Consider the following 27,373-nt stretch of genomic DNA (forward strand, 5'->3'; position numbering starts at 1 on the left):
TGTTACAGCGGCTGCAGGGCCTCCCCACTCGCCCCCCAGACCACCCAGAGTGGGCGCCCCTCACTGCACTGCTCTGTCAGCCTCCGACTTCCCAGCTTGGTGGGAAAAAAGACAGGTCTTCATACATTTTTTGCTTTTGTACGTACTTGTGAGTGACTCGGCAGTTCACAGCGTGGGACCACTTAACGCAGGCTTTCTTCTCGTCTCTCTGATTGGCTGCAGTTCTTTACACATCAGCCTTTTGAAAACATGTCCTTCCTTCCGTGACTGTCCCCCGCCCCCCCGCCTGCCACCTTCCATTCGCTGTGTTGCGAGTTTTAATTGAGCGTAGATGCCTTAGATTCCCGCTCTTGCTCAGGGAAGACGTCACAGCTTTCAAGGACATAAAAACCCTTCTTTGGGACAGAAACGTCCTGCACGGCCACCTTCACCACAGCCCTGACAGAAAGTCTCTCATTGTCAGAGCAGCTCACACAGTGCTTCTGACTGTCCATCCCTCAATGGGGGCCCTTCAGTCAGCGGAGAAGGTTTCCGTGCTTGCTTCACAGTCGGTTTGCTCTCATTTTTAGGTGGTTTATGCGGAGGAGCAGTTTATTCAGCATGTCCTTGATGAGCATTTTAAGGCTGGACATTATCTACAGCTTAAGGGACATCAGACTTCTAAACACTACAGCTATTCTCTAAACACACCAGGAAGGTCCTAGAGGCCAGATAAACACAGTTTCATGGCAGGAAACAGCTTGCAGTTAAGCCGAAAGCTAACCTGGGCATCACAGAAACCCGCACGCACTGCCCCCAACCTGCCGCGTGGTCCCGGGCCCGTCACCTGAGCTCCCTCCACGCACCTCTGAACATTCGAGAAGCCAACAGTCACTTAAGCAACGAACCAGAGCACGGGATGTCAGAGGTTCCTCGGGCTGGACGTGGATGAAGGCTCCCAGGGCTCCTCGGGAGGGATGTGGAGGTCAGGCCCGCACGCTCCCCGTGAGGGGGGAGCCACAAGCCAACGGCTGGACGCACCACCGCGTCTCTCATCTCCAGTCCGGTCTCTGTTCTCCCAAGATACAAGAGGTAGTTCACTTCCCTCTCCGTTTTAAGAAAAACAGTGTAAAAACCATGGTATCAGGCAACGGCCCCCTGGCCTCAGTATTAGGGAAGCACAGGGAGTGACAGGAACAAAGTCTCACGGTTGCCAGGAGGCTGGATAATCGATTCTAAAGAAATGTGCACTGAGCCTGGAAGTATCCTGGCTTTTAAACACCAGTCATTCAAAAAAAAAAAACTTTTGTTTTTAAACTATACGTGGCCAGATTCAGCCTTTGGCACCCACCGGGGGCCTCTGTGCTGACCGCCCCTGTGACCCCGCAGGACTGGCCACACAGCCAGGGAACCATGCCCAGTCCCCAGGGCCCTGCCCGGGGCCCACACAGCCCGCCTCCCCAGCCACCACAGTGACACGGTCTCTTACAGAAGCAGGGATGTGACGGAGAACAAGACCCTCGGTTACCGTGGGGGTGTGGGAACATGTAAAATTTCACATAAAATTCCGTAAGGATCAAAAGAAAACAGGTTATCTGTGAGGGCAGCAGCACTCAAGACAACTCACTTTTCATTCTCATTTTTAGAACAGTGACTCTCACCTATGGTTACGCTGCGGGAATGCCGTCCTGGGAAGCACCAGAACACATCAAGGAAACTGAGAGTGAGCAGCAGGGAGAGCCGGTGGTCCGCACGACGCTGTGAGGAACGGGCCTCACTTCCCACCTCTTCATCTCTGAGGAAGGGGGTCCCCTGCTGGGTGTTGACCGCAGACTCGGGGTGCGCGTGGAGAAGCTCAGAAGGTGGACTTGAGCTCTGCCCAGAGCAGCACTTGGGCCTCCGCTGCAGCTACTGAGAGCTGCTCCACCTACGGGCATCAGTCAGGGTTGTAAGATAGCTTCCACGTCTTTCTACACTTGCAGCCCTCGCAGCGGCTCTAGTGCATAATGACCGCATGGAGTGCCTCTCCTGTAGGTGACTGTCACTGCGACATTTTTCCACAGCCGAGCCACGTATTCCAAGGGTCAGCTTAGGAAGGACAGAGGAAGATTCAGGGGTAAGCACAGCCTCCTCCCCCAACCGCCCCGCCCAGTGCTGGGCCCCACGTTGCTCAGGTCAGCTGTGCCCAGAGGGGGCTCTGAGGCTCTGCCTTCCCCCCCAGCCGAAACCCCAGCCCAGGAGGACGTCTGGAGGAGCCCCCCCCCACCCCGGCCTCTCACCGCACACACCCCCCGCCTGGGCTGCCCCCAGCTCCTGGGAAGCAGGCAGCTAGGCGACCCCTTGCCCTTGGGCTTCTCTTATCTGATCCCAAAGGCGCGGGGAGGGGCCCACCCAGCCTCACGGTCAGGCCCACTCAGACCCCTGCTCTGCTGTCTTCTCCAGCTGCGGACAGCCCAGGTCCGGCCCCCTGCGCACACTGAGGCCCTGGGCACGCGGGGCTCGCTCGGTGTGAGGGGCCTCCTCTGGCAATGCTCGGAGTCGGGGGGCCCTTGGGGGGCGTCCCACCACCACCACCACACGTGGTAAGACAGGCAGTAGCTTGTTCAACTTGCAAACAAAGCAGGAAAGTGGAGAAGGCCCTGGACACACTGATTGGGAGCAGGAAGAGACGCTAAACAGGAGAGGCTGGTGTGGCCGTCCTCAGCCAGCGTGACAGGTGCGCCGTCCAGGAAGGCCACCCACCCAGCCTGGCTGGGTCCCCGCCTGCACCCGCGCCCTGCGCTCCGCACACGCTACTGGTACCAAGACAGCAGGGACAGCCACTCAGGCCCCCATGACATGTCCCTGGTACAAACCTGCGATCAGAGTGCTCATGACCAGCGCCCTGAAGGACAGACCACAGCTCTGCCTGGGCCCCAGGCCCCACCCAGCACAGCCCAGCCTTGAAAGGTGACGGTCACTGATGTGAAAGAAGCCTTTGGGTTTTGTCCAAACAGATCTTTGACTATTGACTTTCAAATGAGAGTAACAGCTCGGCCTTCAGAGTAAGCAGATCTGAGCCCCAGGGCACCCGGGCCAGGGGGGAGCAGCGGGAGCCGGAGGGCAGGAGGGACAGCAGACACCAGGCGCGGCTGTGCCCCCAGCGCTCGCCGCGGGACGCTGGGTCCCTTGGACGGACGGGCGCTCACCACCTGGGCTTCCGCCCCAGGTGTCTCTGCTTTCTCATTAATATTAAATGCCCTGACAGATTCCCTCCTGTGCCTCACAGAACACCTCTTAGAAAGGCAGGACCATACCATGTGCTGTGTGGTGGCGAAGGTTCTCGTAAATAATGACCACCCACCACCAGTGGCAAAGAGGGAAAACAACCAGAGGCTGATGTAATTGTGAAAGTATTCACTGGTTCCCCGGCGTCAGCCATGCAGGCCCGCGCTGCTCTCCAGTGGGCTCGCCGTGATTCTAACTGAGCGATAAGATCAAAGAGTACTTCCCTCGGTATTTACAGACTCATTTAACAGATTTCATAAAACAAAAATGCTTATGTTAGACACTTGCTTATTTTGTCTTTGGGCATTAATTTAACAACACGCAACGTCTAAGGCAGAGAGACAATTAAGTTTCTATCTATAGAGAGATATGTATAAAGATTTCAATCTACATTTATATTGTATACAATCAGTATTATGTCAGGTCTCCTCCAGCTTTTGTTATAATGCTGTCTTCCCGTCTTTCTAAAAGGGCCTGCAGAGCCGAGCTTCTATTTTTTTTTTTTCAAGTTTAGGAGGAAACATTCAGTTTCACCAGTTTCACAGTAATTTTAGAACCAAGTTGAGAACATCAATGTTGAAACAGTGACATGTTTGTTGTTACAGACTTGGACAAATTTGGGTAACAGAATGTCTGTTTTCATTCGCCAATTCAGTAAGCATCTGAAAGGGCAACACCGGCGGTTTAAAGCCCAGCCATCTTGGTGGGCTGTGCTCACTAAGGTGCCGGCCATTCGCAAGGCCGCTCAGCACAAGCACCAGGAGCCAGAAAGGGGCCCAGCCCTCGTGATTCCATTTTTGATGAACGTGCCCTTAAAAATGTAACTCAAAATACGGAAGAATGATACACAGATAATCATCCAAGTTTCATTTGTAAAACCAAAGTACAATAACAGCAGTAAGATCTTCATTTTCTAAATGGCATTTGATTTAGAGTCACTGAGTCCCACCAGGTCAGGAGCCTCGCAGAGAGTACGAGGGACAGACATGGACAGACGGGTGGGTCCCCTTAGAGCCCTGGCTCGGGGCGTCCTGACATCCAGACCTGGGCTCGGGACACCCTACTGTGCGGTCCTGGGCTCGGGACGCCCCGCTGTCTGGGTCTGTGCTCTTCTGCTATGAAACTTTTAGAGTGACATAATCAAGACGGTGGACGAGGCATTCCCAGACATTGTTTCTACAGACACAAAAATGGAGCAACAACCTACGGCCCAGAAATCCTTTGTGAGAGCTCCAGGAGCCGGTCAGGAAGTGGCAGGACCAGGCGGGCACACAGCTGAGCACAAGCACGTTGAAGTGGGTCAGAACCGTGGCGTCCTTCCCCAAAGCTGGCGCAGCTCAGTGCCACCAGGAGAGAAGGCCAACTCACAGCTCCTCCTCGGGCAGGACATCAGACATCCACGTCCCTGCTCCCGGGGGGCTGCCGAAGGGGTACTGGCTGCTGTCCCACCTGGATGGGACCCGCGTACCTTGGATGCTTGGGGGCCACTGAGAACAAAGGGGCTCAAGCCAGCCTTTTGACGGGCCAGAGATCCTGCAGTGCCGCACACAGACACCAGAGGGGGCAAGAGGCAAGGTCCTGACAGACGCGGCAAACCTAACCGGGAAGGTAAGGGGGCACGTCCCCGGGAAAGGACTGAAAGCCCCCAGCCCCCAGCCAGGCTGACCGCTGAGCCTTGCCCTGGGGGGCCGGTCCACACCGGCGGTGGGGAGAGGCGGCCCGACCAGCACTCCGGGGCAGGGGCGGCAGACCACGACCCAGGTTCAGTTCAGCCCACAGCCCGCAGCTAAGAGTGACTTTCCCATTTCTGAAGGGCTGTAAATATGCAAGAGAGACTGGACGCAGCTCTCAAGGCCTGAAATGTTTAGTCTCTGGCCTTCCATCGAAAAAATGTGCTGACCCTGTAATAGAGTAAGCTTTACTAGCACACACGCCTTCAGAGGCCAATAAAATGCGATGGATACTGCCTTTATGTTCATTCTCAATCTTTAGACCATAAAGACTGTTTCAATGTGTTAAATAAAAGTTTTATTTCTAAACATTAATGTTCAACTGTGAAAACACATTATTTAGCTAATCCTTGAACAGTGCACAGGTAAATGGTTTCCCAGCCTACAGAAAATAGGTGGGTCTGTACGTGAGAACACAGAGAAAGCGGTCATAACGTGTCGTAAAGCATCAAGTCATGACAGGACGCCTCGTATTAAACGTGCGGTCTGTAGTGCACGACGACAAGGGTTCCAGAAGGATCAGCACACCCCAGACTCCGCACAGCGCTCCTCCCCAGGGGCTGGGGGCCGCGGGGATAAGGGAGTTCACTTTCTGCTTTATTTAATCTTTATGCTTCTTTTTCTCCAGCAAATGTGAACCACTTTTGAAATTTCTAGACAACAATAAAATGTTTGAATAAATGCTTTTCCTATTTTAAATATTAACATTATGTTCCAGTTTATAAAAATAAGGATAATGAAGAAACTATAGGGACGCAAAAGCAGAGAGCTTTGCTCCCACCCTAAAAACAAGAAAAAGCCAGATAAGTTACAAAATCGTAACTTTTCTTGAAGCTAGCTGGGATTACGGAACAACCAAATAGCCTGAAGCCCAAGGAAGGACCACCCCGCCCCTCGGAGGGGAGGCTAGAGGCAAGGTGCCTGGGGCAGAGCCCAGGAGCGAGACTCAGCAGGTGCCTCGAAAGCAGGTAGGAAGGCGGCTCCAACGGCCAGCCAACAGCTGAAGGCGGAGTGTGAGCTGGTGTGAGGGTGTAAACCGCCAGGAGGCGCCGACGCAGCGCGGTTCACACCCACCAGCAGGCTCTTCATTGCGCCCCGCGCCATGGGCCCCCGAGAGGGGCTGACGTGCACCCGTGAGGGAAGGGCACAAAGCTCAGCAGCCCCGATTCCCTCAGAGAACAAAAGTCAAGCCACCGTGTGAGGGGTAGCAAACCAAAGACCCACTGCCGCTGGGGTGGGGGCGGGGAGCAGGGAAAGCCCGGACGGCTGGCGGCGGGGACAGCAGCAGCTCGTTCCTGACCGCCCGACCCACTTCCGCAGACCTGCAGTTTAGCAGGAAGGGGCATGTCCACTTGCAGGCACGACACTGCTCACCCTCAGTCTCTCCTACACGATGTCAGCATCCAGGGAAGACTTCCGAGAAGCAGAAGAGCAAGGCAAACCACCTCTTGTCAAGAGACAAAGCAGTCAACAGAATGAGGCTCGCAGATAACTCACACACTAGAACCATCAGGGAGAGAATTTAAAATAACTGATTCAACAGGTTACACCCTCTAATGGCACAGAAAACAGATGCCGACTCTCGGCAGAGATGGAAACTACAAGACAGGGCCAAATGAAAACGACAGCGACACAGACAAAACCGCCTTCAGCAGTGTGGTAGCTAGCCTCAGGACAGCCCCCCGGTCGGGAGTCCCTGCCTCCTAGTGTGCCTGCCCTCGTGTGGGCCCCCCGCCAGGCTGCACAGGCCGCACAGGCCTGGCCTGGAAAATGACAGAATGTGGCTTCTGGGCCAGGTCACAGAAGATACTGCAGCTTTCAGCATGTGCTCTGTGACATCGCTCATCTGGGGGAAGCCAACTCCCGTGTCAGGACACTCTGGCAGATCTGGGGAGAGGTCTACATGGGGAGGGACCAGAGTTTCCTGCCAGTTAACTTGGCAGCCATGAGGATGAGCGATCCGTCTTCAGAATGAACCTCCAGCCCCATCAAGTCTCAGATGAGGACTGCCCTGGCCAACGTTGGAACTGAAACATCGAGAGACCCACGGCCAGAACCACAGAGCCAGGCACTCCCAAGGCAAAACATGCGTGTTGTTTTAAGCGACTCGGTTCTGGCGTAATTTGTTACACAGCAGCAGGTTACTAGCACAGTTTCATTAGTAGACTCTACAGAGATGAAAAGTAAGGCAGGATCAGTAGACGTACCCCAACAGGAGCACAGAGAAAAAGACTCGGGGGGAAAAAAAAACAACAGAGCCTCCAAGCGCTGTGGAACACGCTGGAACACTCTAACGCACAAGTGACGAGATCCCAGAAGAGAGGACGGGCCCAGAACAACTTGAAAAGATGACGGCCAAGGCGTTTCCAATGTGAACTTGAAACTACACTTCCAAGAAGCTCAAAACCCAGGAGAAATTTGGGTTTACGAAAAAAAAGCGGAGGAGGCTGGAGTGGCGGGAAAACACGAAGTTTAATTTTAATTGCTCCAAATGTCGGTTGAGCTCATGAAGGAAAAGCAGCGGCACCACATGCGGTGCTGCAGGGCGGGTGAAGTGAGCCACCACCACAGCGCAGGAGGTGAGACCCTGCAGCCTGAGGGCCGACCGCACCTCGCTGAAGAAGGGCTCGCAAACCCTATGGTTATCACCAAAAAACATTTCAAGAGGTATAAATAATAAACAATCACGGAAGTAAAACGAAATGGAAAAATATTCTCAATTCAAAAGCCAGGCCAAAAGGAGGGTGGGGGAGAAGAAAAAACAAATGGAACAAATGGAAAACAATAAGCAAGACGGTGGATTAATCCAGCCATACTAACAGTTACGTTAAATTTAATGGACTAAACACGCAAATTAAAAGACAGAGTCTGTCAGGTGGGATAAAAGCGTCGACTCAGCTGTATGCCTGGTCTGCATTCACTGAGAAATGAGTCCACAGTTACAGCCGTCGACTCCAGTGCTTTCCCTCAACGATGGCAGAATAAGAAGACAGAACACCCCTGGGACAGAGAGACCTGAATACAACCGTCAAGCAGCCGGACTCGGTGGTGGTTACAGTCCACTCCCTCAGCAGCAGCAGGACAGAACGTTTTTCAACTGCACGTGAGTATCTACCAAAATAGACTATATCCCAGGCTTTAAAACATGCCTCAGCAAATTACAACTGAAATCATATAAAGTGCGTTTCTGGACTATAATGGAATTAAACTAGGAATCACTATCAGAAAGAGATATGGAAAATCCCCCCCAGTTTATAAATTAAACAACCCACTTCTAACTATAACTGTTATCGCTGTGTTCTAGCAGTGGACAACCTGAAGTTGAAAACTTTTGAAAACACCATTTGCAATAGCACTAAATCATGATATAGTTATGTATAAACCTAACGAAACGTGTGACCTCTGTTGAAAACTACAAAACATATGAGAGAAGAATTTTAAAGGCTAAATAAATGGAGAGATGCACAGTGTTCGTGGACTGGAAAACTCGGTTTTGTCAAGGCATCTGTTCTCCTCCACATTGATCTGCAAACTCACAAGTCTCAGCAGGACTTTTTTTTTTTTTTAAGGAATTGACAGGCTACTTCTAAAAAATAAAACCAAGGAATTAGACTAGCCAAAACAAGTTTGAAAAGAACTTGAGAAATCACACTGCCTGGTTTCAAGATTTCCTATAAACAAAGTGTCACAGACCCGTAGACCAGCAGAATCAAACAGAGTCCGTGGATACTCCCCCAAGTACACAGTCAGCTGATTTTTGACCAAAGTTCAGAAGCAACTCCGTGGAGAAATGGTAGTTTCTCAAAATGATATGAAAACAACTGAACGGTCTTTTAGCTTGTAGACTTAAAATACAAAACTGTGAAGCCTCTGGAAGGAAATAGGGGAGAAAAATCTTTGTGGCCTTGGCTTAAGCAAAGGTGCCAAAGACAGAACAGAAAAAGTGTACTCCACAAAGGAGACGTTTGGAATTGAACTCCATCAAAATTGAAAACTGCTTCTCAAAAGTCACTGTCAATAAGATAAATACATCAGGAGAAAATTTGCAGAACACATCTGATAAAGGATTTTTTCCCAAAATATATTCATAAAGAAATCTCAAAACTCAGTAATATGAAACAGAACAACCCTACCCCAGCTCCCTCCCACCAGCAGGATTATTCTGAGCCTCAGCGGACCAAGGCCAAGGTCCAGCAAGCTTCCATCCTTTAAGAAAACATACAGATTTTAAAATGGCACCCGTATGTACGAGCACTGCCTCCTGTAGCTACTGAGTCTGAAAGTCCTTATCGAAATGACTCACACTTGCTAAATTTTAAAGGTAACGTTCAGATGCAGATTCTCACCATCTACATGGATGAGCAGATTTTTACTTCTGGATTGCAGCTGTTGCCCTGGTTGGGTAAGGAAAGTCCATTTAAAGCATATAATCCTATGACTGGTCCCAAGGCTTGAATTCCAGAGATTAGATGAAGCCTCTGTGTCACAGATAATGGGCCTTGATGCTCCTCCAGTCAATACTTGAGACAGGCTTTTCAGAGTAAACTTACTTTTCCGGCTCAGTAGATTTTCTTGCCAGGCAAGGTTTGATTTCAAAATTGCACTAAGTTCTAGAACTTCAGGTTCCGTTTTTACACGCGCCCACAGTTCAGCAGCGCATTAGGAGACCTTCCGAGCCCTGCTCCACCCGCCGGGGCTTGGGCAGAAGGCAGTTCCCACACAGAGTCTCACACTCAGGTTTCTGCGCTGTGACCCTCGGGACTCGGCAAGTCCCGCCGCAGGTGGTGTGTGGTTGAAGGACTATTTGTGGTCAGTTCACAGGCTCTGCCCCCTGCTTTGAAGAATTCCCTGAAGTAACGGTGACCTTCTTTCAGTAAAAAGAAGTCCCCAAGTATCCTAGATCAATTTGTCTACGATGAGAATTTGCCCCTCATACACAGGAAAAGGGGCCACGGAGTGTTGTGAGAGACACAGGTCACGTGGATTAAGAAGAGCACCCGGCACACAGCCCGGAGGACAGCAGGGACAGGGACCTGCTCAGAAAAGGGACTCAGAGCGTCCCCCTGGTGAAGCAGCCCCTGGAGCCAGGCACCTGCCGGGAGCCTGAACAAGTGTGTTGAGCCGTGCAGTGGCACGTCCCAAGTCCACACACAGGTCACACGATACGTGTCATTGCAAACTTTCATTTCCATCACGTAAATACTATGTGTGAAACTGAACCCGGAAAGAAAGCTCCCAGTCTTGTCCTTGGAGACAAGGGGACCTGGCCTTATGTCCCTGTCCCGTGATGTGGCTGCCATCCAGTCACGGGTCACGCCTACAGCCAGACCAGGACTGGGACTCAGAGGCCAAGAGGCTGGAGAAAGCCCCTCAGCGGCTCAGTTCAGAGTCTGCACGGACCAGCCCCCGTCCCTCGCGCCCTTGTCCTTGGCCCCCGGCCCCCGGCCCAGCCGGGAGTCCCTGCCAGTGCCCGGAGCAGCACAAGCCACGCTTCCTTCCTCCCCCAGCAGGATCGCAGACGAGCACACGCTTTCCTGAGGAGCCAACTGAACACGCGTGAAGAGCCTCCCCCGGGGCCGCGCCCTCCGCCGCGGGCGGGGAAGCAGGACCCAGGCGCCCTCCACCACGGCAGGAAAGAGAGCCAGATGCGCTCCACACGCCCCGCGTTCCCCAGCCCTCAGCGCACGAGAGGTGGAGGCACTAGAGAGACAGAGAGCGGAAAACGGTCCGCTGCCTCCGTGCTGCCCGACGCACAGCTGCTGCACGAGCAGGACAGACATCAGGGCCTGGGCTTCCCGACCGCAGGGCGCTCTCAGTCCCCTCGGTTTGCCCCGCAGCCCCAGCTCCACCGTCGTCACAGGAACAAGAGAGCGTTAACACGGGCTGTACGGGCCGGGCGGCTCGGGGCCCCAGGCGGCAGGGGCGGGGGTCCAGGAGTGGTGCCGCCTCCGTCCCGGGCAGAAGCGCTTAAGCCCTCGGCCGTGAGTGCGCCTTCAGGAGCCAGGGCTGCGCGGGGCCTTGAGTAGCGCGGGCGCTGTGCGTGGGCTCCAGGAGGCGTGGGTCCCGGGGGCGCTGCCCTCGCGGCCGCTCGGTTGTGGGAACAGCCCCCCCGAAGAGCCCTCTTTGTACGTGAATTTGTTGGAAAACCTGGATGCAGACACTGTGAGAAGTGAAACGGTTTCCTTTCAGTGGTTTCCTTAAGCTTTTACACAACCACGTGCGAGAACAAGGATGTGATCTCTCGTCCAGCAGGAAGATAAAGTACGTGGTGGCTGTCGAGAATCTCTTCTTGCTCAGAACTCTCACCGCTCAGAGAGGACATCCCCAGGGGTGCAATGGGCTCGTCTAGGAGGCCCCCTAGGACGAGGATGCGGACGAGGTTTCCCGTCATGGAAGCTGATTTCTGACCTTCAGGTTCGCGATGTCCACACCTTCCAACTGCCTCTGACCCTCCCGTGTTCCCGAAGGACCTGGAGGACAAGCTCTCCAGGCCCTTGGCCGGCAGGTGTCCCCGACTCACCTGAATGTGCACGGCGCCCTCTACCGCCTCCCGGATGTCGGAACAACCCCCGATGAGAGACAGCTGCTCCTCCACGCTCAGCGCGCCCTTCAGGGAGCCCGACTGTGCCAGCAACGTCATCTCTTTCCTAGGAAGAGGTGGGGAGCGATCGCTGTGAGTGTTCAGAAGCAATTCAGAATCAACAAAGGTCTGACGAGCAGGGAGATACAAATCAAACCCACTCCACATCCGTTAGGATGGCCATGACCCAAGGAAGAGGGACGAAACCACGGTGGGCGAGGGCGTGGAGTGGCCGGGGCGGGAGAGCAGCAGACGGCTGGGAGGCTCCTTGAAAAGTTACAAATGGGTCTGACCGCCCTGAGCCAGCAGTTCCTCCTCTGGGTATACACCCCAGAAATTAACAGCTGGGACTCAGGTATCTGTACCCCCATGTTCATAGCAGCATTGTTCACGGTGGCGGAGAGACGGAAGCCACCCAATGTCCACAGACAGGTGATGGAGACACCAAATGTGGTCCATCCCCACGACGGAAGTTACTCAGCCTGGAAGAGGAAGGGGGTCCTGACAGGCTCCTCCGTGGATGTGCCTGCAGGACCCTGTGCTGAGTGAGGTGCGTCAGTCACCGAAGGACAGGCACTGTGATTCCTCGTGAATGAGGGACTCGGACAATCACATGCACAGAGACAGACGGGGCGGTGCCGGGGGCGGGGGTGGGTTGTGAACCGGGACAGAGTGTGGTTCTGAGAGAGGAAGAGAGTTAAGGAGATGGACGTTTGTAGGACAGTATCACTGAAGTGGACGCTGAAAAATGACCAAGACAATGAACTTCGTGTTATGTGTAATTTACCACAAGCAAATTAAAAAGTTTTAAAGGTGAACGAAGCCCGTGGGAGGCCAAACCAGGAAGCAGTGTTTCTCCGCCTTCGGGCTCAGCCCGTCCCAGGAAGAGGCTGAAGGGAGGCACCTCGTACCAGGACCTGGGCCCAGTGTCGTGGCCGTGCTGCTCAGCGCTCCAGACGCGTCTTAGACCCTGATGAGCCCCGAGCAGCGGCCATGCTTCCCTTCGCCTCAGCCCCGCAGACTGGGCGGTGGGTCCTGCTTGAAATCCACTTTGAGACCTCAAGCACCCACGGTGAGCATGCGTGCAAACGGTGCTTCCCCGCCTCCTCCGAACTGTCTCGCCAGTGAGCCGGTGACTGTCACATGGTTCCATGTCACAGCTTTATCTTCAGGCCGTCAGACGGAACCACAGCCAGGAGAACGCACCCCAGGCACGGGGTGCTGGGCAGGGTGGCGGGGAGGCCCCGGGGGGCCAGGCTCAAGCGAGGCCACCCACCTGGAGGAAAGGGAGGCCCCAGGCAGACTGGCATCGCAGTGCCCGCGAGTGTGGACAGAGGGGAGGAAGGGCGGCGGGGGGAGCAGCAGCTTAGTCCGGGTGGGGGCAGGTGTCTGCAGGCTGCCAGGACCTGCTCCCTGCGAGCCCGTCCCGCCTGGTCCCGGAGCGGCCGTGCCTGTGACCCCAGCGCCGCGCGGAGCTCAGCTGCTCTCTCGTTCTGCTGCTTCTCTTCCTTCAAGCTGAGCATTTCTTATTTCATTTGAGCTGCAAATTGAGGAAGAGAAACTCTTTTGCTATTGCTGCCATGAAAAAAATAGAAAGATATGCTGAAATGCAGATTTCTTCATCATCTTGAACAAAAAGCAGCTTCCTGGCAAGAACGAGTCCACGAGTTGCCAGAGGACGTGGCCTCTCCTGCTCTGACAGCTGGGTGCGGCGTGGGACTTGGCCGTCAGCTTTTTTTAAGGGAGACAGAATCTATGAGATTTCTGTCCTATAAATGATTTGGAAGATCCATAGTCTTATCAGCTAAAAAACAAAAAATCCACTTAAAGCAGGGCAGAGAATGGCTGCTATTTTGGAGAACATTAGGACAAACACACAGAACTTCCTCTCGATCTCACTGCACGAAACAGCTCAAGACACCCCCACCACCAGCCCCAGGAGCAGGCGTTTTACAGAGGTGCTTATTACACAGAGCAGGTTCTCGAACAGAGGCTTACAAAGTCAGCTCCTGGGAGTGTGCAAAACACAGTCTGTCTCTTAGCCAGTTCACCGAGGAGTTTATCCGAGCTGTGCCGACCACTGCTGGCGTCCTAGCAGCAGGTCAGAAAGTTAAGACACATAAGTGACAGCTAAGATCAAGAACTGACTTAGGTTAAGTGCCAGCAAATAGATATTTATACACCCTTGAAGGAAATAGAGCAAAAGAGTCACAGGAACAGGTTGACTTACTGAGATAGAAAGGAAAGGCAGGCGTTCGCTAGCCCGGGTCCCGTGGGCGGCGTCAGTGATGTCCAGCGACCCCGGACACAGCGTGCCTTCTTTATCTGAATTACCGCCGAATTATCCAGAGATCGTTTGTTTTTCATTTCACAACACGTTTCTGATCCATCTTTCAAAAATCATTAAGAGTCACACCACTCTGTAAATACACTAAAACCACTGACTTGCACACGTCACATGAGTCAAGCACGTGGCCCGTGAGTCTGTCTCGGCAAGGCGGTTGTGCTGGGCTCCTGCTGGCTCTGTAGGACGTCACCACTAACTGGGCGGCTTAAACAACAGAAACACATTGCCTTACCTGCCGGAGGCCAGAGGTCCCGACCAGACTAACGGCAAAGCCTCGCGAGGCTGCCCTCCTGGGAGCTCTAGACCCAGGTCCCCGTCTGGCCTCTCCTGCCTTCCAGGGGCCACAGCCGCCCTGGCTACATGGCCTCCCCTGTCCTCTCAGCCAGCACCCTGGTCACTCCGACCTCTGCTCCTGTCACCACACCTCCTGGGACTCGCCTGCCTCTGTTTGCCTTATAAGGACCCCCGTGATTACATCGGGCAAATTCGATAACCTCCCCGCTCTGATATCCTTAGCTTAGTCACATCTGCGGAGTCTCTTTGCCACGAAGGTAACAAGTCACAGGGTCCAGGGGTCAGGACTTGATGTCCTTGGGGAGCCATTAGCCTGCCTACCTCCCCTGTTAAAAGACTTCAGGAACAAACAGAACGTGTGATGTACACAGAACTCCTACAAAATTACTGTCCAGCCTTGCCGCTATCCCCAGGTCCCCTGCTGAGCTTGACCCTGGACCACGGCCCCGTGTGCCCAGCAAATCCACGGGCTCCTCTCAGGGTTTCCCTACCAACAGGCGCACAGGCTGGGCCATGGGAGCCCAATACTGTGACTCCCAGGGACCGACCTGGGGTGGGAACTGGACCCAGAGACGTGCAGGGGTGACCCTCAGCCCGGCCCAGCAGGAGCCGAGCTAAGTGTCCGCCCTGTGCGGCCTGAAACGCGGGCTGGAGGAGTAACAGGTGCACAGCCAGGGACAAGGCCGCCACCACGGCGAGACCAGACCCCGGGTCAGAGCAGCCAGGGCTGACGTCTGACCATCAGACTCGGGGAGCCCGCACAGTGTCCCCCGTGTCCCGGTTCTGCAGAGGCAGCTGCCTGCACCCCCTCCCCACAGACTCACAGCAAATCCCCGGCGGATATAACCCGCTGTCCTTATGACCTGAAAGGCCCGTCCGCTGGGGGCAGAGGGAAATCACAGCACAGCTAAGCTGCTCGGTTGGAACCAGAGGACTTGTATGTTAGACCTGCAGCCGCGGCTGAGGCTGGGAGGCGGGGATACCGGTGATGGTGACCACGCTGCCCATAAATGCGACCGGGACAAAAGGGATCGTTTCTCCGAAGAGCTGCGTGTAGCCACCAGAGAGTCACTCCCGTTCTTCCAGAGTATCTGCTGTCACAGGAGTGGGGAAGGATTTAATATACTGCCCGTCCCTTTTCGAGAACTACTTTCTTCTCACAACTTATTTTGAGAAGGAAAAAAGGTAAAATGATAAACATCCTGACGTTTCTGCCATGAGAACAGCAACCGGTCCTAAAACATTTGCTGCTTGTCATTTTTCAATTGAAAAAGACACTGAGGTTCATGTTCCTTCCGCCACCGACCTCACACGACCACGGTCTGCCGAGCTCAGGCGGGTTCTCAGACGTCAGAGCCGGTAACACAAGGGAACTGTCTGTCCCGTTAGGGAGTCGGGTCGGCGCAGGGAGCTGGCACTGGCTCCAGCTGAAGCTCGGGGCCAAGGCTCACTCTGGACTTGCTCCCACACTTGCTGAGTCAGGAGATCAGATAAATGGGGGACAGAGGCCTCCTGTTCCTCAGAGGAGCTTCTGGTCCTGGCCTTCCGGGGACACCCCAACTCAGCAGGGAAGGAGGGACCCGTGGAGACACCACACCACGGCTCCAGCAGATCAGACTCAGGACCAGAATCCACGAGTCCCGGGCGGACACAGGCAGAAGGGACAGATGTGCACACGGTCACCTGCTGCGCAGAGACCCCGGGGGCTTTCAGATCCCTCACGTCCTCTGCAAGTCAGCAAGTCTCTGCCACAAGCCAAACCCAGCCATTGGGCACTTCTGTCCCAGTTACGGTAGATCCAACAGTTTCCGCTGAGTATTTTGGAAGAACTTCGGCCTCCCTTTGCAGAGGACATACATGAATACCTGGAAAAGACAAGCCTCTCCCGACCACTTCTCAGCAGCAGCACTGACGCTGCCCAGCCAAGAACCGGCCTCCAGGCGCCCTGGCAGGTGGCTGCAGTACACCAGCTTCACCTCTAGAGGTCAGCCTTGCACCGGGACTCGGAGTATTTGCATTCCAACCTCAGCAAAGTTAAATTTTTATTTTAAATTGAGAAAAGGAAAAGTTAACAATTACCATTACGGGGTACAATGTGGGGATTTTTATATTTCTATTTTTGAGGCTTCATTCTAAAGGAGTATTTGTTAAGGAGATAAAAGACAACGGAGTAAGTGAAACCCTTGTGCACTGTTGGGGGGGCTGTAAATGGCACAGCTGCTGTGGAGCGTGTTGTGGAGGTTCCCAAAGAACTAGAAATGGAGCTCCCATAGGATCTAGCAATACATGCTTCCAGGTATACACCCAGAAGAGATAAAAGCAGGGGCTCGAAGAGATATGTGTACACCCACGTTAATAGCAGCATTATTCACAATAGCCAAAAGGTAGACGCAAGTCAAATGTCCATCACCGGGTGAGTGGATAAACGTGTGGTGTAAACGTCAACACAATGTTACGCGGCCTTAAAAAGGAAGGAAATCCTGACGCACTACATGGATGAACCCTGAGCACATCAGGCTCAGTGAAATAAGCCAGCCACAAAAAGGCAAACACCATGTGACCCCACTTACGCGTGGCTCTTACAGCAGTCCAGCTCACAGAGACAGAAGGTAGGTGGTGGGGGCCGGGGGTGGGGGGCTGGGAGTCAGTACTCGGTGGGGACAGAGGTTCATTCTGGGAAGATGAAACAGTTCTGGAGACGATGTTGGGGACAGTGTGAATGTTCTTAACACCCCTGACCTGAACAGTTAAAAATGCTAAGGAAGTAAATTTTATGTCACGTGTTGTTCTTAACCACAATTAAAAATAGAAAAGATAAAGACAATATATTTTCTTTTTTAAAGGAGAAGCTGCTTCAACTGACATGTGAATTTTGTTTAAACTTAAATCTTCTTGAAGGTAAAAGAGGACAGAAGTCAAGCAAGAACAAAACTCCATATGAACTGGAATTCAGAAATAAACTGATCTAGGGACCAGCTTTTAGATTTCATAGAACAACTTAGAGAATCATTTTACCTCCAAAGTATATTTTCAGTTAATGGATGTCATAATCTAGGCTTTGAACTTCCGATTACACATGATGGATAAAACACATATATTTATCTCTGTTCCATCCAAGACCTGACTAATGGGACCCTCTTAACCAGACTTACTGTGGTGATCACGTCAAGATATATACACAATTGGATCACCATATTGTAATGTGATGTGTCAGTTACACCTCAGTAAAGAAAATTTAAATGTAAATGTTTAGGCCCACAAAGTGAAAGGCACCTGGAGAAGATACAGTGGAAAGAGATCTGAGTTTTTGGAGACGGAGAGTGATGGAAAAGTGGCGAGTTGGTGAGGTCCGTGACTCCGGAGAGGAGAAAGCTGAGATTCAGCGTGGGGAAGGAAGACAGCTGTGCGAGTGTGAGCGCCCGGGGGGCCCGGTAAAGGTCAGAACCTGCGGACGGCAGACACGGCAGACGGACGGCAGGGCGAGGTGTGTGGGGAGGCAGTGAGGCTGTAGCTGAGGAATCCCGGGCCCCCCTCCTCCTCAGTCATCAGCCCCAGTCAGTCCCACCGTCTCCGCTGGACTGTCGGGCGTCAGTCCGGTTAGCAGGTGTCCTCTGACTTCCTGCCTGTCGTTGGGGGAAAGCCCACGGGGGATGTGACCAGACTCACAGGTCCCTGAGCCCACACCCTGAGCTGCCTCCGCGTGGGCCCTCACAGCCCCTCACCGCAGACCCGTGGTGCACGTGCGGGAAGCCAGCGGGATAGCGGTGTAGGACCCCCAGACCCGACGGCAGCCGCTCGGTCCTCGCGCCCAGAGGCAGTCAGAGTCTCCTGATTTCTCCCCAAGGGTTTAAACTTGCAGCTGGCAGGTGTAACTTTCATAAATCAGAGAGAGCAAAGCTGCTCCTGCTTGTGAAGAAGAGTAAATACCTGAGGTGAAGCAATCACCTGAACCGTCCCAGTGACAGCCAAGGGACAGACGGCCTGTGAACACACGGACACGCCAGGGTCGGCGACCGCTGAGCCACGGCCCCTCGGCGTCAGCTTCTGGCCTTCAGCCCTCGGGTCACTCCAGCTTCTCGGTCCAGGCAGGTTTTGTCACCCTGTCCTGCACCCTCCTTCCGGGGAAGCGGCCGCCAACACGGGGGACTGGCTCCTCCCGGGAACAGGGTACCCGTCCCCCCATTTAGTTAAGTCTTCTTTATTGGCCTTCAATACAACTGAAAAAACATTTCTCCACGAACGTCCTACTCATTTTTCTTGTATTTACACCTAGACTGCATACATTTTTCGGTAACTGTGGCTGACCCGGAGGGCCATGATCTGTGGCCGTTCTGTGATCTACCATCCTCCGTTATTCCAGCCAAACTGTGTGGTTTCGAACCAGGACAGACCAATGCAGGGGAATCCGGATCAAAACCGGGTTCGAGATTTTGAAGCAAGTGCAGAGATCTGGGTGGCAAGTTAAAGACCAGTCAGGGGCCCAGTCCTGGGGCAGGAAGTGCAGTCACTCAGAGAGCTGCTGTGTCTTCAGTCCACGTGGACGTAGAAAGCAGGTTCATTCGAGAGGACTCGAGTCCTGAAGGAGCATCGCACGTGGTGCAGAGGTGGTGGAGGGGAACTGAATGGACGGGGCTTACCCAGAGACAGCAGGGTCACCCTGGGACTTCAGCCAGACCGTGGGGGGGGGGGGGTCGCTCAGATGTCACTGTGGCCCAGGCCAGGGTCCTGGTCCCCTGGGGCTAGAATGGCCCCGTCACCACGTGGAAATGAGACTGCATCCATCGTGAGACGGAAACACTCCTGTCCGTGGTCCACATTCCAACTCTGTTTACTTGATTTTTGTCTTTCTTCTTAAAATACATATATTCTCTTAGATTCCCAGCTGAGGCCTGATACGTGCAGAGCACTGAGCCCGTGATGGAGAACAAATACCTGGCGTGACGCACCTGCCGAGAGGGCTTTCCAAGCTGAGCTGCCTGTCTGTTAAGAGATCTGAATATGTGAAGTTGTAGGTTGCTCATTTTGCTGCCCTGTTAGAAGGAGGCTAGTCTTAGGTGACAGCTTTTCGATTTTTTTAATTCATCAAGATCTCTTGGCAGGATGAGTTGTGATAATAATTTCTTTAATCTTCTGATGTTTAAATATCTCAAAAATCATCTTTACCCAGTTTAAGTTCATTTTTACAAGTTCAGAATCAAAAGGTACTGTTTCAGCTCATTTGAGATCTGTGTTTAATAGGTCGCACACACAGAATTTTCATGCAGAAGTAGTGAGTTTCAACATTTTACTTCTTCTAGCGCAGAATGCTCGGAAGACTGAACACAGGGAGTCAGCCTGCAGGGGTGGGAGGGCTGGCAGAACGGTCCATACAGAACACGGCCAGAGACTCTAGAGAAGGTTCCCAGGACTCAGGTAACACGATTACTGAGCTGGTGCCCGTTACGTTCCAGGCCCTGGGGACAGGAATGGTGCCTGACGCTTCCTTCTGAGCCCGTCCTGGCCACCACATAACGTCTGAACGCCAAGGGAGGGAAGGGTACTGCGGAACCACGGCTCAGACCACATGGGGGCCACAGAGCGGGGGCCCCAGAAGGGCGCTCTGTGGGCACAGCTGTGACCCACCGGTCATTCCAGCCACATCAGGAAGATACTCTGTTTATGCTTCTTGACAGAAGGATGAAGTTGGTCCTTGCACCTCGAGCACAATCTGGGACATTTTATCTTGGGTCCTGAACGTCTCGGGAATACAGCCAGCACCCAGTGTTGCTGTTGCCATGAGAACCACCTGGCTGTTTGAGGGTTTCCTTACTGCATGAAGCAGTGGTAATTCTTCCCCGGCTGAAAACAGTGTGAAACTCAGAACTCAGCTTACTGCCCCAAACTTTCACAGAAGTAAGGTTTGGATTCAGTCCTCTGAACTTGGGCTCTCTGTACAGGACGGCACATCTGAAAACCTTGTGATTTAAGAGAGGGAAGCAGGCAGCTTTACATGAGCCACAAGACAAAAAATCCAGGGCATGCCCCCGAGGGCAGCGATGAGACAGGACTCAACCCAATTCTCCTGATACACCCCCAAATTTGAGACAAGGCGGGTCACGTTACACCCTGAAATCCCCACTTCCTGCCAAAGAGGGACAACCAGTTCTGCATATTTAAGTTAACTCAGCTTACACTCAGTCTGTGGTTATAAAAATAAAGCCACTGTACGGAGGAAAGATCGGTGTGTATGCCTCAGTCTAAGATATGTAAGAATTCAGAACATTTGCTTTTTCTATAATAAGGCTGATAATAGCAATCAATGATTTGGATGGGTGTTTTTTTTTTTTCCTTTGGTTCAGAAATCTTACAGACCGATATCTAAAAATTCAGTCTAATTGGGCACCAGTAATATTAAGAAATATTAGCTCTCAATTAAGCAAAGTGGTGGAACAATAGAAAAGACTTTAATCTGGCAAAAAAAAAAAAAAAAAAACACCTTATTTACAGTTTCTCCATGTTCTCCCCTGAGGCCTGAAAAGACTTTAATGCCACACCCTAAAAATAAGGCTGATTAATACAAATACCCCAAGAAATAGAACAAAGAACTTTTCAATTAGGAATCTTAAAGAGTTTTCACCTGGTTACAGCTGAGTTGGATTTGGGTCTACAAAATACAAAATGAAAAGATTAAATAGTAATAGAATTGAAAAGCGCAGGACCGAGGTCAGCAAGCCATAGTCCACTGGTTCCACACAGCCTGAGACGCGGGTGAGTTTCACATTTTTAAAGGTTTGTGCTGCAGGGAAATTGCATGGCTCCAAAGCTAGCGTGATTCACTCAGTGTGCTGGGTCCCGGCGCCCCCGTCTCTGCAGCTTTCCCCCCCAAGGAGGAGCGGCTGCAGAAAGAGGACAAAAACCTCGACCGTCCAGCCCTGGTCTGGCGTCCACGCTGGGCTGGCTTGCGGCCTCCCCTCCAGGCTGCGCTCCCCTCCAACCCGAAATCTCAGCTCCAGCCCCTTGCCAGCAGTCTCGCCAGAAAACCCATGAACAGCCCAGGGCTGGAAAGGTGGGCCTGGCCCCCAGCAGCTGAGGCCCAGCATGGCTGTCGACCGTCTGCAGGAGGGGCCCTTGTGCCCCACTGGGACTAGCCGCTGTGGGGCGGGGGGAGCTTAACACAGCCGGTGTGCTTTCCCCTGCTTAGGGGTACTGCGCATGCCCGCGGGCTCCTGACAGCTGTGTCCTTAATGGTTCTTACTGTCAGCAGAGTACTTCCCGTTGCTCCCCACAGCCCCTTGAAGTGACTTCAGTTCATGCCAGCAATGCAGAGCAGGACCCTGCGGGGTCCTCCCTGTGCGAATTGTTCCGTGTCCCCCATCTCTTGTTGGTAGGAAACAGGCTTCATTCAGCCTCCTTGCCCTGCCCTGGACTCCAAAGGGCAGATTTAACAGCTGCTCATCAGGGAAGGGAGGGGTTCAGATACGAGGGGAGCCAAGGAACAACAGGCAGCCTTGCCGCAGGTCCCGCTTCCTCCTCAGGGGACAGACAGGACAGTGTCTCTGAGCTCTTCTGGGGGAATATGGCCCCCTCGGGTGGAGGATGGCAGATGGCACGTCCAGGCTGAGCACAGGTTCCTGGAGCCCCGCCTGCTCCCTCCCCACCAACCAGTGGGGAGAAAGTCACACACCCTGCAGCCCCCACCCCAAATTTTGCCTATAAAAACTTCTCCCCCAAACCGTCAGGGAGTTCGGGGTTTGGGGGGCACGAGCCACCCGTTCTCCTTGCTCGGCCCTGCAGTGAACCGCTCTCTGCTCCGAACTCCCACGTTCCCGTTTGTTTGCCTCCACGGTGCACCCGGCACGCGGACTTGCCTTCGGTGATAGGGGGTTTTTAGGGCAGTAACTTTTCTGTGTGATGTTACAGCGGTGGATGCGCATCATTGCTCATTTGTCTGAACCCACAGAATGTGCAGCCCTCTTTAAGAGTGAGCTGTGGCATGAACCATGGGCTTCGGAGGATCACGACTGTTAATTGTGACAAACGTGCCGTCTGGGGGGGGGTTGTTGATAATGGGGGCCGGGGGCTATCGTGTGGGCACGGGGGGTCCCTGGGAAATCCCTGTACCTCGCCCCCATTTTGCTGTGAACCTCAAACTGCTCTAAAAGATAAAATCCCTTTTAAAAAGAGGAACAGCAAGGCCCTGCTGTGCAGCCCGGAACGGAAGGAGCAGAAGGCGAGCCTGGCGGCTCCTGAGTTGCTCAGGCCCGTTCTTCCAGCTGAACTGACCTTGTGACTGGCCCCTCCCCGCCCTGTGCTCTCTTTTCTTGCAATAACTTATCCTTTTACCCAGAGGTCTTGAAAGAAGGTCGTGGGCTGAACCTCAAGAAAACGGGCGGCCCCTCCTCAGTTCCCCCACAACAACAGCGAGCTCCTGTCAAGGTGAGAGGAATGTCACACCCTGCGAAACGCCCTGACTGCTATCACCTGCTCTGTTCCGTGCAGTTTGTCTGTAAAACCCCAGGACCCCGACACCAGGACGGGCTCACAGGCTCTGAGGCCCAAGCCCGCTGTGACCCCCGCTGCCTGCAGAGCAGTAAAGCTGCTGCGTTCCATCCTCCCAGGCTCTGCCTGACTCTGGCTTCAGCTGTCGGGGACAGAGCTGTATCCAGTGTCTTGTGATAATGAAAATGAATATATGCATATGTGCATAACTGAATCACTGTGCTGTACATTTGAAACTAACACAACATTGTAATTGATACCACAATTTAAAAAGAGAGAACTTAGGAGTTAAAAAAAAGCTGTTTCATTAAACAATGTTTATCAGCTAAAAATGAAAGAACTGAGGGCGTCGGTAGAGCTCAGTGGTAAAGTGTGTGCTCAGCATGCACGAGGTCCTGGGTTCCATCCCCCGTGCTCCGACAACACAGAAAAAGAAAGAAGCCTAATCATCTGCCCCCTCCCCAAAAAGTACTGCTTTAAAAATAATCATAAATAAAGATAAAAGGACTGAAACGAACGAAAGGCAGGTTGACCTGCGGTAAGTGCCTGAGACCCCAGTCAGGATGCAGGGGACACATCAGGCCCCAGTCAGTCCCCAGACCCGGGAGGTGGCAGAGAAAACCCAGGGGGGAAAACCAGGTCCAGCGCAGGCCCAGAACTTCCACAGCTCGGGGCCGACCACGTTCCAGCTCAGGGGGGTCACCAAACACACAAGGCAGGAAGGTTCCTTCACCCCAGAAGATCCACCTGGGCATCAGGGTGGTTCTGAGCTGAAGGCAGTCAGCGCCAGCAGGCTCAGGAAGGGGGCCTGGCCCAGGAAGGGACACACCCTCACAGCAGGGCGAGCGGGTCACTCCTCTCCTTCTGGGGAGGGGCCTGCCTTCCTCACGACCTGACCCCTGTCCCCGGGCGCAGCATCGCAGCAGCTGCCGCCTCCCAAGTCCTCAGGGCTCTGGGGGCTCGTGCACGTAGGTGATTACTTCCGTTTTCCTCCTGTTGACCTGCCTTACAGCAATTCAGTTCTGAGACCAGCTAAGGAGCCTAGAAGGGAAGAAGCGGACACTTTCCAGCCCCCGCGGCGATGCACCACCGCACAGTTCATCTCCTCTCGGCACCCATACTCCCGCGAGGGTGTGACTTGTGGATAAGAAATCCGGGCCTGGTCTTCACAGAGCTGCTGAAGCCACTGGAACTTCTGTGAGGAGGGCACTCAGGTGCCTTTTGTCATGTTAGGGGGACTGGTTCGTTTTTTGTTCTGTTACTTTTTTTAAAGTTTTTTTCTATGTTTGTCATACATACATGTACATTTATTCCTTTTCGTATTCTTTTTCATTACAGCTTACTACAAGACACTGAATATGGTTCCCTGTGCTATGCAGTAAATCCTTGTTGTTTATCTGTGTTATATGTAGTAGTTCGCATCTGCAAATCTCGAACTCCCAGTTTATCCCTCCCCCCTCCTTTCCTCACTAGTAACCGTAAGTTTGTTTTCTATGTCTGAGTGTGTTTCTGTTCTGTAAATAAGTTCATTTGTGTCTTCTTTTAAGATTCCACATATCAGTGATTTCATGAGGTATTTTTCTTTCTCTTCCTGGCTTACTTCACTTAGAAAGACGATCTCCAGGTCCATCCATGTTGCTGCAAATGGTATTATTTCCTTCTTTTCTATGGCTGAGTTGTGTTCCATTGTATTAACGTAGCACAACTTCTTTATCCAGTCATCTGTGGATGGACATTCAGGTGCTTCTGTGTCTTGGCTGTTGTAAATAGTGCTGCTGTGAACATTGGGGTGCACAAATCTTTTTGAATTAGAGTTCCCTCCAGATATGTGCTCGGGGTGGAATTTCTGGATCATAGGGTAAGTCTATTTTCAGATTTTGAGGAATCTCCATTCTGCTTTCCATAATGACTGCACCAAACTACATTCTCACCAACAGTGTAGGAGGTTCCCGTTTCTCCACACCCTCTCCAGCATTTATTGTTCGTGGACTTTTTAATCATGGCCATTCTGACTGGTGTGAGGTGATACCTCATTGTAATTTTGATTTGCATTTCTCTGATAATTAGCAATATTGAGCATTTTTCATGTGCACATTGGCCATTTGCATGCTTCACTGGAGAACTGCCTGTTTAGGCTGTTCTGTGACTTTTGAAAGCACCTGAGGACAGGGGCTGGTTGCCTTTGAAGTCAACCAAGTGATGACAGGGTCGGACCTCTCAGTTCCCCCCTGATCCTGGGGAGGGAGAGAAGTCAAGGGCTGAGTTCAGTTGCCGCCCGCCAGCGACTTAATCCATCGCGCCTGAGTAACGAGGTGCCTTAAGACCCAAAGGATGGGCTCAGAGAGCCTCTGGGTTGAACAGGTGGAGACTCGGGGAGAGGGGTGCACCCAGAAGGCGCGAGAGCCCCAGGGCCCTCCCCGCACACCCCGCCCTGAGCGTCTCCAGCACCGTTTGCACTAAGCCAGTGATTAGTGAGCAAGCTGGCTTCCTGGGCCCTGTGAGCCCGAGGCGGGGTCTGGGAGCCTCTGATCTGCAGCCAGTGGGTCGGAAGCACGGGGGAAGATGGACTTGGAGCTGGGGCCTGAAGTGGAGGGTCGGTCTTGCGGTCTGAGCCCGTCCACTGCAGGACAGGACGCTGTCTCAGAGTGAGCCGAACAAAGGGTGCGGCTGCTGTCGGAGAGCTGCCTGGCCTGGGGAGACCTGAGCGTCAGAGCGGAGGTCGGAATCTCAACTGATCAGCGTGAGAGCCTAGAAACTTCTCCAGAGGGCCGCACAGGAGGTTTGTGGCCCCATGAGGTCTGTTCCACATCTGTCTTGTTTTAATGGGAGACCCTCAAGGTCGGGGAGCTCAGTCCGTTGTGTGTGCTGTTTAATCTCCAGCTAAAATGCGCCCAGCACGTAGGAGGCGCTCAGTCAGTATTTGCGAATGAATGAAAGTAGGAATAAGTCGTCAGGAAACAAATGCTTTTGCTTTGAGCTCCCCAGTGGTTTCTGAGATGGAGGCATTGCTGCCCCGCCCCCAGCTGTGAATTCTCTGTTGCCCCCTCCCGGGGGGGGGGGAGGGGGGCGCTGCCTGGATCCAGAGGCCTGGGAGTCGCCCCCAGTTAGGAGTGTGAAAGGCCAGCCCCTGTCCCAGGGGGTGAAAACTCTGCTGCAGGACCAGCTCAGTCCCGCTGAGCCCGGAGCGCCTCCCTAAGTCACACCTCCGTCTTCCCACCCTGACCCCAGCCCCTCGCCGGTTCCTCCTGGAAGCACCTTCTTAATAAACCACTGGAATCTTTATCTCAGGATCCGATTCTAAGGAACCTCAGCTAAGACGACGTCAGGGGTTGGAATTATCAGCTCTGTACCAGTATAAAGCAATTGTGTAACAAATGCTCAAAGATTTAACAAATGGAAGCACAAACAATGAGCAGGCAATGAGAAACTGCTAAAAATGAGCAGGCATATTTGGAAAAGAAGCAAATAGAACTTTTCAGATGAAATTTAATTACTGAAATAAACTCAGTCGATGGTTTAACTAACAGCTTAGAGTAGACACAGCTAAAACTAGAATTAATAAACTGGAAGAAAGACCCAAAGAACATATCCAGAGGGAAGGATACAAAGTATGAAAGAGGTTAAAAGATCTGAAGGCTCGGACGGGCTGGTTCAACGCACATACAGTCAGCCTCCGGGAGGAGACAGACCCAGCAGCCTCACCCCTGGGCGTGTTCCCTGCAGACACTGTTCCAGGGTCATGGGCGAGGGATTAACGGCAGCACTGTTCACAACTGCCCCCAACTGGAAACGGCTCCAGTGTTCGCCAGAACGGTAAAACACACGTACGTAACAGCACAGTCACACAGCAGGAAGGACCTAGAGATGACCATACCAAGTGAAGCAAGTCAGACAGAAAAACACCATGTGATGTCACTGCTATGCAGAATCTTAAAAAAAAGAGACAAATGAACTTACTTACCAAACAGAAACAGACTCACAGACACAGAGAACAAACTCATGGTTACCAGGGGGAAAGGGGGGGTGATAGAGGGATAAATTGGGAGTTTGGGATTAGCAGATACAAACTGCTGTAAACAAAATAGATAAACAAGGTCCTACTGTACAGCACAGGGATGTTCAATATCTTATAATGACCTATAATGAAAAAATATGAAAAAGGTGTGTGTGTATATATAAATAAAACTGAACCACTGCACTGTACACCAGAAACTAACACGTCATCGTAAATCAACTAAACTTCAATTAAAAAGAAAAGTCACACAGTAGGACCTTATGTAGCAGTGAACGCAGTTGCCCTACAGCTGTGAGCCGCAACGTGGATGAATCTCAAAAATGGTTTCATAAAGCACAAAAACAAGCAAAACTAAACCACGTATTGTTTAGGGAAACACTTACAAAACTTTTTTCGGCAAGGTAACAGTAAATGCAAAATACAGGATTCAGGCTGGTTCTACTGGGGAGTCGGCGCAGTCAGAGCCGAAAGGCGGACACCGGGCACTGACAAGACCGGAGCGAAGCTGGGCAGCAGGTTCACGGACGTTCGTTCTGTCATGTCCTTCACAAGCGACCATAAATAACCTGTTCTTCCATATATACTTACTTTTATATGAAAAGTCATCCTCGTGGCATCTTTACAAAACAGACAGTATGGACGCGCTGAAGATGCCTGGCTTGGCACATCCGATAAACCGGGGC

The 27,373-nt window shown here is 52.7% G+C and overlaps 1 protein-coding gene across 4 annotated transcripts in view; it reads right to left on the bottom strand.

The window, feature by feature from the left end:
* The window catches only part of CRYL1 (crystallin lambda 1), a 70,446-nt gene that overhangs the window by 36,008 nt on the left and 7,065 nt on the right, over nt 1-27,373 (bottom strand). For all 4 annotated transcript variants that reach the window (XM_074377877.1, XM_074377878.1, XM_074377875.1 and 1 more), the window contains one exon: nt 11,497-11,623. In XM_074377877.1, the coding sequence (XP_074233978.1) occupies nt 11,497-11,623 (127 nt within the window). The remainder of the gene's footprint in view (nt 1-11,496; nt 11,624-27,373) is intronic.

The sequence above is a fragment of the Camelus bactrianus genome, chromosome 14 (assembly GCF_048773025.1).
Source record: "Camelus bactrianus isolate YW-2024 breed Bactrian camel chromosome 14, ASM4877302v1, whole genome shotgun sequence".
NCBI lineage: Eukaryota > Metazoa > Chordata > Mammalia > Artiodactyla > Camelidae > Camelus > Camelus bactrianus.